Below are 17,390 nucleotides of genomic sequence, written 5' to 3' on the forward strand. Positions count from 1 at the left end.
GGAACCAGACTCAAAAGGGGAACCCATCCTCATTTGGGTGACATCAAGAGTGTGATCATAAATCTTTAAACAATACAGAACACTGGAGAGTGAGAACTAACAGGAGTGCTGGAGTATAAGATTATAAGTTCATCTACAGGCTTATACAGTCTTTATGGTTATAAAACTAGGAGCTACTGAGCTCAACATTTGTGATCATCACAGATCCAGCACCAGCTTCTCCATGCCAAAACCTTGAAACACTCCAGGAGGTCAAATGTCAAAACTCCACACATGTAGTGGGATCCAATCGGCACTGGTACGTCCCTAGATGGTACGGGATGTGTTATATGTTATAACAATGTGCGTAACATTTGCTTCACTTCTTTAATAATAAAGAACAAATAATGATTTTTTTTTCCCCACAGAACATTTGTCCAAAAACCTCACTGCGACCAGGCCCCTTTCAGTGAATAAGTCAGTTCAGGTCAGGCCATGACAGGTGGGTGTGTTGTTTTTTCTATTACATTAACAAATCCACTAGTAAATTATTTGCAATGTAGAAAAATCACCACTACTAATAACATTGATTCATCAGGTTACTGAGGTCCTGCTATATATTTGAACACAGATGTATGTGCTTTGATTCAATTCTCATACAATAAGTTTTGTTCCAGTCTATTGAGTCCATCTACTGAACTGCTTCATATGAGATTATTGAGTGTAAAGCTCTATGGATGTTAAAGAACTATAAACCAGTTAAAAACCTCTATTTTATTTTTTATTTTTTTTAAAGTGTGTACCTCTTTTTCTAAAGGGCAGCTAGAATGTTGAACCCACAGTGGATGCTACTCATGTATTATATACTGTATGGGCTGCCTTCACTTTATCAGCACTTACCTTAGTTCCTTGGCTACCTTCTTAAACCCATGTGTACGGTATATGTCAGAATCAGAATCAGGTTTATTGGCCAAGGAATTTGGTTCCAGCTGTGACTCTCAAAGTACAGACATAAATCATTAATAAATAAATAATTATTTCCATACCGTACTTCACTCTACTGTAGTGTAAATAGAAAAGAGTAAAACTCTGGTTTGCTGTGAGACAGCAGTGCACTTTGTTTTGCTCTGTGTCATGTTGTACAGTTCTTCTGAAAATCTGAATTCGATTAACATCAGAGAACATTAAATGCTTCACCAAAAATGGGAATGGGTTTTGTTTTTCTGATTGTAAACAAGGTCCTACTATGTGTTCAGAAAGTCACAATAATCAGTCAACATCTTTTCTTGCCTGTGAGCTGAGAGCTGTTAATAAAGTGTTAATAAACTCAATGAATTGCACTACAGTGTTATTCTTGACGTAACACTGAAACACACAGGCTGAGTTTAATAAATATCTGAGAACGTTAAACTCTTCACCCTGTAAAGCTGTCAGGGGCATTTGTGTTTTTTTTTTTTTTTTTAACAAAATTGAGTGTAACTAAAGTCATAGCATGTGTGAAGGTCACTTAGTGATTTCCCATCATGCTTCAGAGCTGAGTTCTTTTTCCTCATGTCCATACTGTACTCCACTCTACTGTACTGTAAATAGACTTTACTATAATTTAGGTTTGGAGTGTGAGAGCAAAACTTAATCTGGATTTTGCTAAATAAATGAGTGTTTTCTGATTGTGACCAAACTCATATCATATGAATGATGTGAATTTTGACATAAAATGTAAAAAAAACCACAGACTATTGCACTTATGATCTTTCTAAATGCTTTAGAATTTTTTGAATGATTTTGTTTGTGAACAATGACAAAAGTGACTTTACATTCTGATGGGAATGAGATGCTCATTTACACAAATACTTATTTTTTTAAAGTACAGACTTTTCTCAAGAAATCCAATATATTGTGCTGTTTGTACACATTGTTTTAAGAAATGCATTTACTGGGTTGCCAAATGCGTAGGCTGAATTTTGGGACTCTCTGTGAAGTTTTCACCCAAAAAATGTTAGGGGGTTCACCTTTGTGTTTTTAGGAGGCTGAAATGTGCTCATTTTCTGATTGTCTTAACACATGGTATGACTTTGGTTGCCATCACTGTACTTCATGTACCGTCATGTTTCTCATCTGAGGTTCTTATTTCCATACTCTACTGCACTGTAAATAGTTAGTGTGATTAATCATATCTAAATGTGCCATTGTGTCATTCTTGTCAGTCCTGATTAAGTGATTTAGTGAGTTTTAGGTTACAATCCGATTTTTGAAATTGTAGTGTACCTACTAACATCCCATTATGCTCCTTAGCCGAGATCTGATCCCATTATATACATACTGTACCGTAAATATATATACTATATTATGTCCCCTGGTGGTCTAGTGGTTAGGATGCGGCGCTCTCATTGCTGCGGCCCGGGTTCGATCCCCGGTCAGGGAACCAACCCCAGCCGCTCTTAGTGCCGGTCCCAAGCCCGGATAAATTAGGAGGGTTGCGTTAGGACGGGCATCCAGCGTAAAAACATGTACCAAATCAAATCCGCTGTGGCGACCCCTGATGGGAGAAGCCGAAAGAAAGTTTACTGTAAATATACTATATTAGGTATAACTAAGGTTTGGAGTGTGACAGACCAAAACTAAGCGCACTGCTGTGTCTTTCTTGGTATCTGTAAAGCACATGTTGATTTTGGTAAACATCTGAGAACGTCAGTTTTTTCACTTAAATAAATAGTAAGGGTATTGGTGTTTTTGGGACCTAAAATGATCATTTTTCTGATTGTATGTCATTAAAATCACTGTAGTTTACATCATGATCTCCCTTCATGTTCCAGAGTTCTGATCACCTCATTTTCATACTGTACCACACTCTACTGTACTGTAAATTGTCTATACTCTGAGGGTTGGAGTGTGATAAAACTAAAACTCTCTGAAACGTGAGATCTGTTATGCACATGTTGAAAACGCCTGAGAACGTCAAATTTTCTGCCCTCAAAATATTTTAATATTATTTTAATCAAACTTATATCACTTGTTATAATATTGAAGGTTGACACTGTAGTGTAATTAGGATCAGATCTTAGTGGTAGAGCAGGATGGAATTTTACTTGTATGTCCTTAATGTAGAATAAAAAACCTCAGGCTTGAAAGTGTAAAAAAAGCAAACTTTTTTTTTTTTTTATATTTGAGTGTGTCTACATTTTACCCCAAAAAATAATTGTTAGTATTTGTTTGTTTTTTCATCTGCCCCATACCTTTTTCAAGCTTCTATACATTCTATATTCACCCAATGTAGTTTAAAAGGAAATGGGATGCCAGATTGATTAGTCTATTACATCTGCAGCTTATTTATAGAGCGTTTTCCTCGTGGAATATTAGTAGCAAAAGGAGATCAATAGAATAAATTTATGAACACCAAAACCATAAATTATTTATTATTGTCTTCTTCTACTACTAGCTATTGGAGCTATGCTTGTCCCGTTACGAATGCTATATGAGCCCTATATCATATCCATCATTTGAAGTAAAAGTATCAAGTGGGAGGGTATACTTTTTTTCTCTTAAGCAAGCAAAGAGTTACCGAAGTTATTGAAAGGAACACACTGTAATTTCTACTTTTTAAAATTTTTTTTTTAATACAACAAATACAGTGTTTGTAAATCATAATAACATACATCCATCCAACACTGACCGTTGAGAAGATTCACCTGTTTGTGAAGGGCATCCAGGAAAACCAGTTCACAACATGAAAACAAAGGTGGATAAAAAGTACCAGCACTATATATAGATTGTCGATATATAGGCATCTATATATATATATATATATATATATATATATATATATATATATATATATATATATATATATATATATATATAGACAAACAAACCATGAAATTGCATAGAATAAAAAATAAAATAAAAAAAACGTGCTAATTTCTGTCATTTTCCAGAAGGTTCTGTGTTCGGATGGCAGGAACAAAACAAATAAATGTTAACAAGGCTGTGAAGTGAGACGAAGGATTTTTCGCAAACTCAGTGCTGACTACCTGGTAATAAATAAATAGTCATCGAAATGCACACTTTCATACATGTAATACATTCAGAGTGAACCGACAAGGCAGTTTCACTGGAATCCAAAATTAGTCCACTTACTGATTTCAGTGCGTCAATAACGAAAGCCAAAAACACAACAGTCTCTAAACTGTGAGCTGTAGCCAGTGTCGTGACTCCCTAGCATTAATGTATTAGAGCATTTACCTAACGCTAACATTAGCCAGAATCGTCCAAGTCTGCTCCGTGAATGCTAGAACGGTCTAAATTGGATCAGTTTAGATTTCATCTAGTCTGGGTGAGTGACAAGCCACTTGTCTACAACTCTACAAACCCGTGGTTGATTATTTACCAATTACAGCATAGAAATAGCATTTAGAAATACACTTCCTGTATATGGACAAAAGTATTTGTTTGGACGCACACTATAAAATTATGTCTTTGGATGTGGTAGCATTAAAGTAACCCTTTATTTAAACTAAAAGACCCAAACCTGTTTCAGCATGACAATGCCCCAAGGACTAAGCCAGGTCCATGAAGATAAACTATTTTCAAAAGTATTGGATCACATGACCTTTCCTGCTATATGTGGTTCTTTTCCAAACTGTTACCACGAAGCATGGGGAATTTAAAAGTACTGGCTTCTTTTAAATGCACTATAATACATTTTTGCAACTTGGAAACCCAAAACCTGTTTCAGCATGGCAATGCCCCTGCACAAAGTGAGCTCCTTGAAGGAGATAAAGATCTTGAATGGTCTGCTATAGAGCTCTGATCTCATCCCTACTGAACACCTTTGGGATGAATGTGAACACTGACTGCACCACAGGTCTCCTCACATCAGTACCTGAACACAAATATCCATAAGCACACTCCAAAATCTAGTGAACATCTTTCCAGAAAAATGGTGGGAATTTAAGAGAAAATTGGGACTAAAGATTGAATGCATTGCTCAAAAATAATATACTGTACAGATGACCAGGTGTCCCAATACTTTTGCCAATATAGTGTGTGTATATATATATATATATATATATATATATATATATATATATATATATATATATATATATGGTCTGCTTTAGAGCTCTGACCTATTGAATATGTTTGGGATGAAGAGATACTTTGACTGCAGCCCAGGTCTCCTCACCTCACCTACATCAGTACCTGACTTTACTAACCCCCTTGTAGCTGAACAAGCACAAATCTTCACAATCGCTCCTCAAAATCTATCTTCCTAGAAAAGTGGAGGAAATTATAACAGCAAATAGGAACTAAATGTAGAATGGGATGTTCAGAAGTCACATGTCCATATAGCATAGCATTTGGGATGCGTGCTTATGAATCGAATAGTATGCTGGATTCAATGCAAGTCAGGGACATTACAAAAATCATTGGCGTATGAATTTACATTATAATATGTTTTTCTTTACAAAATTTATAGTAAATAATTAAACAATTGGGTGGGGTTGAAATTTACTGCATTTGTGTAGGAAAATGTAAAAACTAAAACAATTAGGATGAAAATGGTGTGCGAGGATGTGATCGAATAATATAATGTGATAGCAAAGTTAAAAAGTGATTGTGAAACATTTGATAGACTAAAACAGTAATGAAAATATAAACAAAGACAACAAACACTCTTTAGCTCCTTAGCCAGGAAGCTTCTAGCACCTCTGAATGAAATAATAATGATGACAAGGTTGAGTAAAAAGAACAGCATGGTCTGAATGCCTTGTTTTTATAAATCCTGGCTTCATGTTTTCCTTTTCGAATTGTGAAACAGCAAAAATAAGTGTTTCCAGAGTTCTTTGTTTTCGCCAACTCCTGAAGCGAGCCAGTATCCGAGCGCCAAGACCTTCATCACAGACTCCAGAGTGTCACATGACCTCAGCTGACCTCATCTCTGAGATTGTGCAAGTCGGTCCAACTCTTCAAAAGTCCCTTCGAATCGCAAAGTCTTAGTAGTTAAATAAGAATCACTTGCACAAAAAAACAAAAAACAACAAAAAAACCCCCACATAGTCCCACCGAGCGCTCACACCTCAGAGCTGTCGTTACTGTCGTTACTGTCAAAGCCGTGCACCATCATGGGCTCAGTGCTGCAGGAGGCCTTCGTGGGCTCTGCGAGTTTCTCCTTGTCTTTCCTCGAGCGCACCAACAAAAACACGAGTACAGAGAGAACGACAGTCAGGACAAGACCCACCAGAACTCCTACGATCGTTAGTAGGTAATAGTCCTCCATGCCATCCGGTTTGGACCCTGTGGTAACCATGACGTTCTGGATGTTAACTTTGGGCCGGGGCTGGTGCTGGCTGCTGCGCTCCAGAGCCACGTGGAGGATGTTGGTTCCTCTCTCGTTCTCCTCACCGATCTCCTCGGTAAGGGCTGGAGCCGAAACTGACCTTCTGGGACGTGAGGAGTGGTGTCGAGACATGTGGTGGTACTCCAAACTCCTTTTCCCAATGCCTCGGTTGGCGTTGTCTCTGGAGCGGACGGTGTATATGGTGTGGATGTACCACTCTCTTCCTGCAGATACCTAGAAGACACAAAGACAACATTAGTAAAGCGATTTTCATTGATTATATTAATGGTTGGTTAAAAGGCAAGTGGTACTAGTTAGCAGGAACCCAATGGACATTGTCCCTAAACAGCTTTAAAGAGATTAGTAGGGTATACATTTTTAATTTGTAGGTTCATTAAACCCCAATGAGGAAGACAGTGACGAAACTTTCTGAGATGGTATAAGGAAGATACCATGAAAGAACCAGATTTGAAAGGGAACCCATCGTTATCTGGGTGGCACCACGTCTCTTCGTTATAGATACATCATTCAGGTGTGCAGTGATACCTGCTTAAATGCAACCTGTGGTCCTGAACCATTGTAGGAGACTGTTCATGTTAATTAAAGTTTAAATTTCATAGTCTCAACTTTTGAGTCAGTTTGAGTTGATCACCAAATTAAGAGAAGGTTTGCTAACAAACATCTCCTCACACAGACTATTATTTTAGTTAACCATTACTAGGTATTAATTACAGTACAAACCCATCAGTTATAACTGCTTCAGCTACTGAGCAAAATAATCAACAACATTACAATGGCTTAGGACCGCAGGTTGCATGAACAGTTCTGCATCGAAGTGTTTCGTCACTTCAACACTGAGGGAACTGTAATGAACGGACATTTGGTGCCACCCAGATGAGGATGGGTTCCCCTTCGAGTCTGGTTCTTCTCAAAGCCACAGCCACCACTGGTTCACTCATTAGGGAAAAACTTGTAAGAAACAAACTAATAGGCATTAAACTTCCAACTACATATCCTATTTATCTCTGTAAAGCTACTTTGCGAAAATGTTCACTGTAAAAACACTATACAAAATAAAGCCATATTGAATTGAAGCTGAATTATAATGTTTGTTTAATCCAGCTAGGTTTTTGTATGGAACATTATGAGATGTTTGGATGTTCTTATTATCTATTAAACATATTAAAGTATAATAGTTTCATTAGTAAACACAAATAGTTAACTACCTGCTAGTTTCTTTGTCAACCAGCATATTAGCAAGTTCACACATTAACTTTCATTAGCAAAGATTTGCCTATTAGCTAAGAATTAATCAGCTACAAACATGGTAGTTAATATCTAATCAAACATTTCAAAAATAGCTAACTACACATTGTTAGGTTATATTCAATGGTTGATATTTTTTCCTCTTTTACATTTTACATGACCAAAAGCACAATGTGTCAACAAAAGTACAGAAAAGCGTCTTTTTGACATGCTGTACTACAATATCCTTGTTTGTTCCTTGTATGCTTGTCTGAATATGACACAAAAAGTCTTGCTGGAGCATTGACTTACCTGAAACAATGGCTTGGAGTCCAACCGAAAGCCGTCTGAGCCTGTCTGCCTCACTAAAGACAAAGCTTCGGGGTCATCAACAGCCAGGAGAGCGTTGAAGCTAACGCTCCCGAATGCTCGAGCCTGAGTCTCTGGTTGAGCTTTGTCCTGTAAACAAAGAGATTTTTTTGTTTAGTTTTTTTTGCTATAAAGATTTCTCTTTGACTTAGATTGGACACCTGTGAAGACAGTTGTGTTTGCATATTTACTGTCTATTTTCATTACAATGAACATCATATACCATACAAAAAGTCTCTGAAATATTGGAAGATTGGTAAAACAAATCTACGCTATATGGAGAAAAGATAGACCCCTGATTTCTATCTGCTTTTTGAGTAATACCACTCGACAGTTAGTCTCCATTAGCTGATATAATAACTTACACTCTACTGGAAAGATGGTCCTCAAGATTCTGCAGTGTACTTAAGATCTGTGTGAGATTCAGACACAAGGGTGTGATGTATAAGGCCTGGGGGGTGCAGGTAGTGCTCCAATTCATCTCAAAAGGTGTGTAGCAGGCTACTCAAGAACTTCCAACCTATGTAACTTTATGGAGCTGGTTTTGTGCAACAGGAGCATCGCCATGCTGGAACAGGTTTTGGTTTTCTAGTTCAGATAATGGGAAAATGTTATGCTACCACACCTAGACATCCTATACAATTGTGTGCCTCTGACTTTGTGGTTACAGGTTGGGGAAAACCATATGAGTAGGAGACTACTAGTGCTAACTGGTGCTGTTCTGACCACGCTACCGCGTCTGCAATTTCATCACAGAAAAATGGGAAATTCTGCGTGAAACTGGGCAAATCGGCCACAGAGACTTTTGACATGACATACGGCGATGCTGCAACAATTAGTTTGAGGTGTTTTGAGTGACATGTGTGCTTCAAGATCTGAAAGACGTCGAGAGATCAGGAAGTTCTTCAACGAGCTCAACCACCGGAGTCGTTCTGCAACTTGTGCAAAAATTATCGTCGGAGAACGATCCGAACAATCTCAATTCCACACCCACACCACTCGCCAGACTGGGCTCCTGCCGACTTTGCCCTCTTCGCAGAACATGAGGATCCAGTTCAAAAGTCGTCGCCGTTTTGTCACCTTTGTGGAGATCCGGCGCGAATCGCAGAAGGTGTTCGACGCGCTTTGAAAAGAAGACTTTAACGACACATTCTAGAAGTGAGAACACTGGGATCGCTGTATTGCTGTGCAAGGGAACTATTTTGAACGTGTGGAAACGTAGATAAATAAAGTGCATTCTTGTAAACAGAGCTGAACTTGAAACTTTTAGATACCACCTCGTATATGGCTGAAAAAGTCAGGTGTCCATATAGAGTTCATATTATATATCTTTTAACAAAGTTAGAAATCTTGAAATGGTAAAAATGTAGGCTAAATTATTATATATATATTTTAGAATATATTAGAGATCAATGATGTGAAATGTAGCTAGCTAACCACTTCCGGTTACTTCCTGTTATCACTTGCATTATAGCAGCTAGAAACAGATACGTTCTGAATGAACCAACTCCGTTCGTCACATGAAACCGGTTTAGAACTAGTATACTATACAGTATGTTAAGAACTATATGTTGCCTCGCAGTCAGCACTTCTGTCCAACCCACCCTATTACAACTTAACCCACACCTCCTGACTAATCCGATTAGAGGATTAAACATCACTGTGGCACTAATGAGGCGCTAGTCATCATTTAAAGCATTTAGACGCTAAGAGCAGAGCGAAAATGCTTACAATGATCTTGAACCTGTAGAGGAGGGACGCAGCATCTGCTAAACAGCCGTACTCGTAGTTGTCAGGGTTGTACTTTGGCACATAGCCGTCTGCCCCCGTACACAGGAACACCTTCTCGATGTTGCAGATGAAGGAGTCGCCGAGGTTCTGCACAGGATCCACCATGACACGGCCGTAGATTATGTCACCTGCCAGAACAGATAAATAAATAAACACAAATCAGTGACATGCTTAACGAAGTAAACAGGAAACATTATTTCGTAGTTACATGTTTTTTGTAAATGAGTCTGATCTATTTTGAGAAATCCTTATCTGCATGTTTTCTACAGATTTTCAGTAAATTTTGCTAAATACTGCTGAATGCTCAAGACAATAAATACTCAGGGGAAATAAATACTCAAGACAATACATTCTCAACACAGAAGAACAAATACTCCAGAGAACAAATACTCAGGGTAAAAAATACATAAAAGGAGTAAATACTCAAGGAACCCAATTACTCAAGGAGAATAAATATTCAGAGGGAATAAGTAATCAAGGAGACTAAATACAGAATAATACTAAATATTCAAGGCAAAAAAACACTTGAATAAATAGTCAGGATAATAAATACCCATGACTGCAATTACGCAAGATGATAAATGCACAGGATCATAAATACTCAAGACAACAGATATTCAGGAAGATACAAACTCATAACAATTAATACCATGAACATAATTACTCTGGAGGAATTAACAGTCAGGATAATAAATACCTATCATTTATTATATGGGTATATTTATAATCTAGAATATATTTAATCAGGATGATAAATTCTTAAAAAGAAAATACTCAGGAGCAAGCATCGGGTTACACCAATCAGGATTAAAGTTATGACCATCTGCCTAGTATTGTGTTGTTGCTAAAACAGTTCTGACCCTTCGAACATTAACAGCATTAACTTCTTCAGCAATTTAAACTACAAGAGCTCGTCTGTTGGACCACATGGACCGGCCTTCGCTCCCCACGTGTATCAGTGAGCCTCTGCTGCCCATGACCCTGTCACCGGTTCACCACTGTTCCTTCCTTGGAGCACTTTTGATAGATTCTAACCTCTGCAGACCAGAAACATCCCACAAGAGCTGCAGTTTTAGAGATGCTCTGACCCAGTCGTCTAGACGTCACAATTCGACTCTCAAACTCAAATCCTTACACTTGCCATTTTTTCCTTGCTTCTAACACGTCAACTTTGAGGATGTGCTGACTAATATATCCCACATTCTAAGAGATAATGTGTTATTCACGTCACCGATTATAATGTTATAATGTCAAGCCTGGTCAGTGTAGATGTGTAACATACAGACTTCTCCTACAGTGACTGAGCTGCTTTTCTTCAAACTCTTGTAGATGGGTTTTGTTAAGCATCATGGGTAGAATAAGTGCAGTCCACTTGTTCCATTGTGTGGTGGTGGTGATGGTGATGTTAAATGTGAGGTTAAAATCTAATATAAATCAGTAACTTGACAATAAAACTGTTCAGGACTAGCAATGCTTCATATCATGATTGAATAATAATCATATGATTCAATAATCAGCTGCAGTCATATAATGTATATGTCATTGTCCAGGATTGTATTGTTTGTCATTTTTACTCATAATCTGAGTAGTTCGAGAAAAACAGACATATTATGCTATCACTCTAAAATAATTAACTTTGATTACCACTACAAATGCAGATGAAATCCAGCTCATGGTTCACTCTCGCTACGTAATTCCATCCTGTCCATTTTTATTCCATCTGCATTATACTGTAACTCTTAATTTTTCAAGAAAGTGAAAAGAAATGGTAAAATGCATTCCAACACTTGATTTATGTGTGGAGGTGGATTTAGACCTGTGGATATAACAAGCTAAAGGTGAAATATGGTGCAGATTTATACCCTCAGTGAATGCAGTGTCGCTCTCTTGGCTGAACCCCATGGACCCGTCAGACAACCACAAAGTCCTCTTTGAAAGCAGCAGCATCTGTGTGTTCAGGCTGAATTCTGCAGCTACAGGGTCACTCACCTACACACACACACACACACACACACACACACACACAAAAGAAAGTAAATACACAGTTTTACATTTGCAATTAAATAATGTGTAAATCAGTCTATATATAAAACAGACATATATATATATATATATATATATATATATATATATATATATATATATATATATATATATATATATACACACACACACACACACACACACACACACACACACACACACACACACACAGCGATACTCGCGACCTTGACACTCGTGACCATGATAGTTCACGACTTTCCATTTGGAACCTGACTAAGACTAACTCGCGAAAAATCTGATATATATATATATATATATATATATATATATATATATATATATATATATACACACACACACACACACACACACACACACACACACACACACACATATAAGCAGATAGCATTGCAAGGCCTTCCCTAAAAAAGACGTTTTCTCAGTGGAAAAATGTGAGTCCGGAGGATGTGATGTCCATGGTTTCCAAAAAGATTTGAATTTCGATTCTTCTGATCATGATAGTATTTCGCTTTGTCTCTTTACATTTTAAATGAGCTTAGGCCCAGAGGGGATTGCATTTAGTTTTTATTCACATTTTACACGATGTCCCAACTTTTTTGGAATCCTGGTTGTATAAATGTGTTGGTTCACTCAGCAATCAGACAAAACCTAAACCAACCACCATATGCTTCGAATGGTCCGTCTTCATGATTAACTGTGGTGTGGAGCCTCTATTATTATTATTATTATTATTATTATTATTATTATTATAAAAACATTTCTTTGGGCTAGATCTGAGCTACAGGCAGAGTGACAGTAAGTGTGTTGCCACTGATCATAGCAGGGTAGTGAGATTGAAAGACCTGTTGGAAGCGGATATCGAGGTCAAACGTGACGGGCCCTCGGGGTTGCACACCGGAGGCAGGGTGTACTCCAGATTGGAAGGGGCAGTACAGGGCAACAGCTTCACCGTGTAGGTACCAGAATAATCCCTCACCTGTGCAAAAACATTTTCAAATCAATAAATATAGGAATAGAACAATTATCTCCTTTTATCATGATTCATACCTTAAATGCCATATAATGGAATAATAAGTGGGAATTGGTGTTCATTGTGTCTAAAAGCATCATATCATTTCAGTCAAAATCAAAGGGACATGAGGTATAGAAAAAATGTTAACTTGAAAAGTATAAATCTAACCTTTTTTGTATTTAAAGCTATAATCTAGTATTAGGCACTAGGAAGAAAAATATTGGATTTTGATACCTTTACATTTCAATGTACAATAGAAAGTAAAAATTCATTCATTTGGACACACAAGAAAATGCCCAGACATGATTAAAAACTAATTCATGTAGCAATATTTTGAAAATTGCAGTGCTCATGTTGTGCTTATTTCGAATTGCTGATTGCATTATTAACTCTGTGGTACCGCTGTAAGCTTGTGAGAGAGGAAGAGAAGACTAAATACTGACCGCAAAGTCAGAGACAAACGTCCACTGCTGCGTGGGCTGGTTGTAGGTGGGCTCGGTCCTCACCAGACTGAGGTTAAAGGTCAGCCCAGGGTGATCCATGCACATTATCATGGAGGTCAGAGGGGAGGCTGGTGTGTGAGACAGAGAGAATATAGATGCATGAACATGTGAGTGCCTTAATGCTTTAATAGATTCCTGCTATAGTGAATCAGTATGGAATCTTCTATTGTGCGGAATGTAAATGGATGCCCGCTATGCCCCCCCACCCCACGACCAGTTTGTGTCATGTTTATAACAAACAAATGTGTATAACAATAGTGAATAGAGGACTCCGTTTCAATGCAACTCTTGTGAGGAAATTTGTGTATCAGCGTGGGAAACCAAATCCTAAACCAAACAACAAATCTTTTCCAGAACTTTACACCAAAATGTATTTCAAAATCTAAGATAAAAAGTCTGATTACTCTGAAAAGTGTAAAAAAACCTAAGAAAACTACTTTTCTACTACTTTTCCAACTAATTTCAAAGATTCCAGCAGGAGCTTCTCTGACAGCCGCTATCGGATTAGGAGCTACACGTCGCACAGAGCTATCCAACAACTTGATCCTGATGCTCGCTGCACAGAAATTGCACAAGGATTTAAACATCTTTAGGCAGACATACTGACGCCTTACCCAACACAACCTTTAGAGAAAAGATGCCTAGGCAAGATAAAAAAAATCTTAAAAAATAAACATTTTTATGCAACTTTCCTTTAATCTATTTCTAGATTTTCTGTGCCTCCAAAAAATAAAAACAAATTATGTTAAAAGGAAGGAAGAACCAACAGATCTTTGGCTTTGACTTCAGAATTCAGCGGCTAGTGACATCTAAAGGGTAAATCCAGACTGCCATGCATATCTAATGCACCACTCCTAATTTAATGAGTGTAATCTGATCTCCCAGATGTTCTACTCACCAGGGTGCGACGTCACAAACAGCCCCTTGAAGCGAGCTTCTGTGCGGAAGTTAACCACCAAGCGTCCTTGTTCGTTAATGCGCATGCTGGTGGGATAGAGTGCTCCTGAAAAGAGACGACAAGCAAAAAATAAACACATTTTTTTCCTTGCTAGGACAGGGTTGTTTTTTTCCCCCTTTCGTTCACACGGGTCAATACGAGAGTTTTAATGATTCTTGTAGAACTGACTCAAGTTGATCTAACCAAAAACAATACATTTATATTGATTATACCTTGAAGCTCGGCCTCGGGTGGGCTTCCGATTCCGTCTCTCCACAGGATGGCCGTATCGTACACAAAGGTAAGCCTCAGCTCAGATTGCAGGTCAAAGTGCTGCCAGCCTCCAGCACCCACCGGAGAGTGGAACACATAGGAAACGTGCAGGGGCACACGCAACGTCACGTACGACTGCACCAGGTTCAGCACCTACATTGAGGAGAGATTAAAGATTATAAATGGTCCCTATTTTGCACATGATTTGTACTTTATCTATTTTGAAAGTTGGATACACAGAGAGAGGTGTACATGTGTAGAGCAAATTCTCCACCTCCACCACTAGGTGGCCTGTTAATCCAACTCTTCATTGGGTGACCCAATACTTTTGGAAATATAGTGTTGATCCATAGGTAGATTAGTAAGGCAGATGCCAAATTAATGCCAAATTTAGATTATTAATTTCAGTGCTTTGAAGATTAACTTGACAATAAAATGTAGATATATTATTTAAAATTGTTGCTTATGGTGTATCAAAAAAAATGGATACAGTCTGTTGTGTGTAACTGTAATAACAATGAAAGGTAGAAGTATTTTTTTTTTATTATGTGAAGTTGTTAATGGTTAAAGCACTAAAATCTGAATCAGAAGGTCACAAGTTCAAATCCCAGCAAGACCAAACTGCCACTGCTGGGCCCTTGAGCATGGCCCTTAACACTCAATTGCTGCCCAGGATAAGGGCATCTGCCAAATAATAATATATCATGAAATGAGATTTCTTCATACGCAAAAGATATAAAGAAATATTATTTAGCTATATAATGTGCTTATATGACATGATTTTCTCCACTGTTGATTCCATGATGATTAAAGCCGATTTATTCAGACAAAAATCTCCAAATTATAGTATTTAAAATGCAAACACAGACTGCCGATCGCGGACAGAAAACGGGACACCGTCTGATCGTTTGCATTTGGAATCCCTTCTGAAATCTCAGCAAAGCAAAAGCCCGTATTGTGAAAATAATTAGCGCATGATATATATAGAGCAGCTCCAGAACCACTCATTTGCACAGGGGTAGTCCGCGGTACTTATTAAGCAGATGGAGGCACCGCTAGCAGAAAAAAGAGGTGCCATGAGGTCTATGATAACACAACCTGGCCTTTGCACTCAGCCATCCCTTTATGACACTCGTCTCCATTAATTAACTGCGTAGAGAAGAATTAGGCGCCGTTTCCATGGTGAGCTTAAAGGCGGGCCGGTGAAGGCATGCATGTACCCAGTGTGAAGAGCGATTTAAGGGGCCACCATGCAGCCATAAAACAAAAGAGTGCAGAAAAACATTCCTAAAGTCCATTTATGAGCAAAGGGTGAATTACCGTTTGCAGAGAAAAGCAAACAGCAGGACTTGTGGGACGACTAGGAAGTCACTGCTGGTAAAATAAGCATTGTGACCCCCCCCACCTCCCCTCATTGTGATGCATGGTGGTGCAGCAGATATCACCTGCCAGCTCATAACATCTCTGGTTTACATTTCTCTCCTTTGGATTCTCCTGTCCTCTCTTAAATACATCTGTGTATAATACCCAGCAATGTACTGAAGTATTAAAAAGACCATTTAGGGTCTATTCCCATCCCGCCTCACACCAGTGGGGTTCAGGGTAAACTCTGGAATTTAGATAAAGCATTTAATAGATAAATAAATGAATTTCATTATTATACCACATCATGCGTGGTGTATTTAATTGGCACATTGTCACACCAGACCTCTATTTTAAGTACTACACTCCAGAGACATACAGGCTCAATGATATAAGCTTTAACTTCATATAGAAATAGCGATGTCTATAGAGCTAATCGCCAATATTATTTTTATTTTTTTAAGATACGTCATAATACCACCTGTGTGAAATATTACCTGCAATGTGTACTTTTTTCTTCCCTTATTGTATTTATACATTGTACTGTGTATATACTGTATATTATAGTATGTGTATATTCTTTTTATATATTTGCATTTATTTTTATTTCTTTCCTTTGCTGCTGTAACAAAGAAATTTCCCCACTGTGGGACGAATAAAGGTATATCTTATCTTATTTCTCTTATCTTATTACTCCTGGGACAAATAAATTTTTTTAATTATTATTTTATTTTATTTTCAATGTAGCACGTCCCATTTTTGTTCTTGTAGTCAACATAAAACAACAAATCTAATAAATAAATAACACATTTAAGCTAATAAATAACTACAAATTAAATATACCCTTGCTTTAATTGTTTAGGCTAATAGTTCAAATCCTTTTCTGTTTACAAAATTAACAAAAAGGTTTTAAATTTCGCTTCAAAACAGAGTTTACTGCCTTTCCATCACTCTCATGAATTGTTTAACACCACTGTTCTAATTTTCGGGCTGTAAAAAACAAATTGGAAGACTGCGATACAGGTTGAGAAAAAATACCGTGGCATCAAGACTTGCCACCTGTCAGAGTACAGGTGGAAAATACAAGGGCGGTGTGATAGAGATAGATGGACAGATGTGATCTTATGGATTATTAAAGATATTATGAGGTTGCTTCATTAGAACTACACTATATGGACAACTGTATATACAGTAGGGATGGTAAGAGTCACCGATTTATATAAAAGCTAAAGAAGTGATGCATTAATTTAAAAAAGTGTGCATCGGATTTGTACCACGATACACCGTTTTTAACATTCACATAGGTAAAAACCTTTTTAAATACAATTTATACTAGAATTATTAGTGGACGCTCTAAACTTTCATTATTTATTATTATGCGGATTGGATTCTCCTCTCTAAACTGTTTCTCGAGCATGTTTTCCCACCCCACTGCTGCTACTATACGTGAACATGACGTATCAACACTATGGCGACCGAGACGTGTCCTGAGAGTTACACAGAATACAGATTAACATGGCAGAGGTAGAGCTGCATCTTCCTGTAGACAGAACACTA

The 17,390-nt window shown here is 37.7% G+C and overlaps 1 protein-coding gene across 1 annotated transcript in view; it reads right to left on the reverse strand.

Annotated features, from left to right (window-relative positions):
- Window positions 1-4,825: 4,825 nt before the first annotated feature.
- frem2b (FRAS1 related extracellular matrix 2b) overlaps window positions 4,826-17,390 on the reverse strand; it is a 135,098-nt gene continuing 122,533 nt past the window's right edge. The window contains 9 exon segments of the mRNA XM_046862953.1: window positions 4,826-6,550; window positions 7,874-8,020; window positions 9,662-9,849; window positions 11,584-11,710; window positions 12,589-12,623; window positions 12,626-12,722; window positions 13,202-13,329; window positions 14,160-14,264; window positions 14,432-14,624. Of these exon segments, the coding sequence (XP_046718909.1) occupies window positions 6,050-6,550; window positions 7,874-8,020; window positions 9,662-9,849; window positions 11,584-11,710; window positions 12,589-12,623; window positions 12,626-12,722; window positions 13,202-13,329; window positions 14,160-14,264; window positions 14,432-14,624 (1,521 nt within the window). The 3' untranslated portion in view covers window positions 4,826-6,049.

Source organism: Silurus meridionalis, chromosome 12, assembly GCF_014805685.1.
Source record: "Silurus meridionalis isolate SWU-2019-XX chromosome 12, ASM1480568v1, whole genome shotgun sequence".
Classification (NCBI taxonomy): Eukaryota; Metazoa; Chordata; class Actinopteri; order Siluriformes; family Siluridae; genus Silurus; species Silurus meridionalis.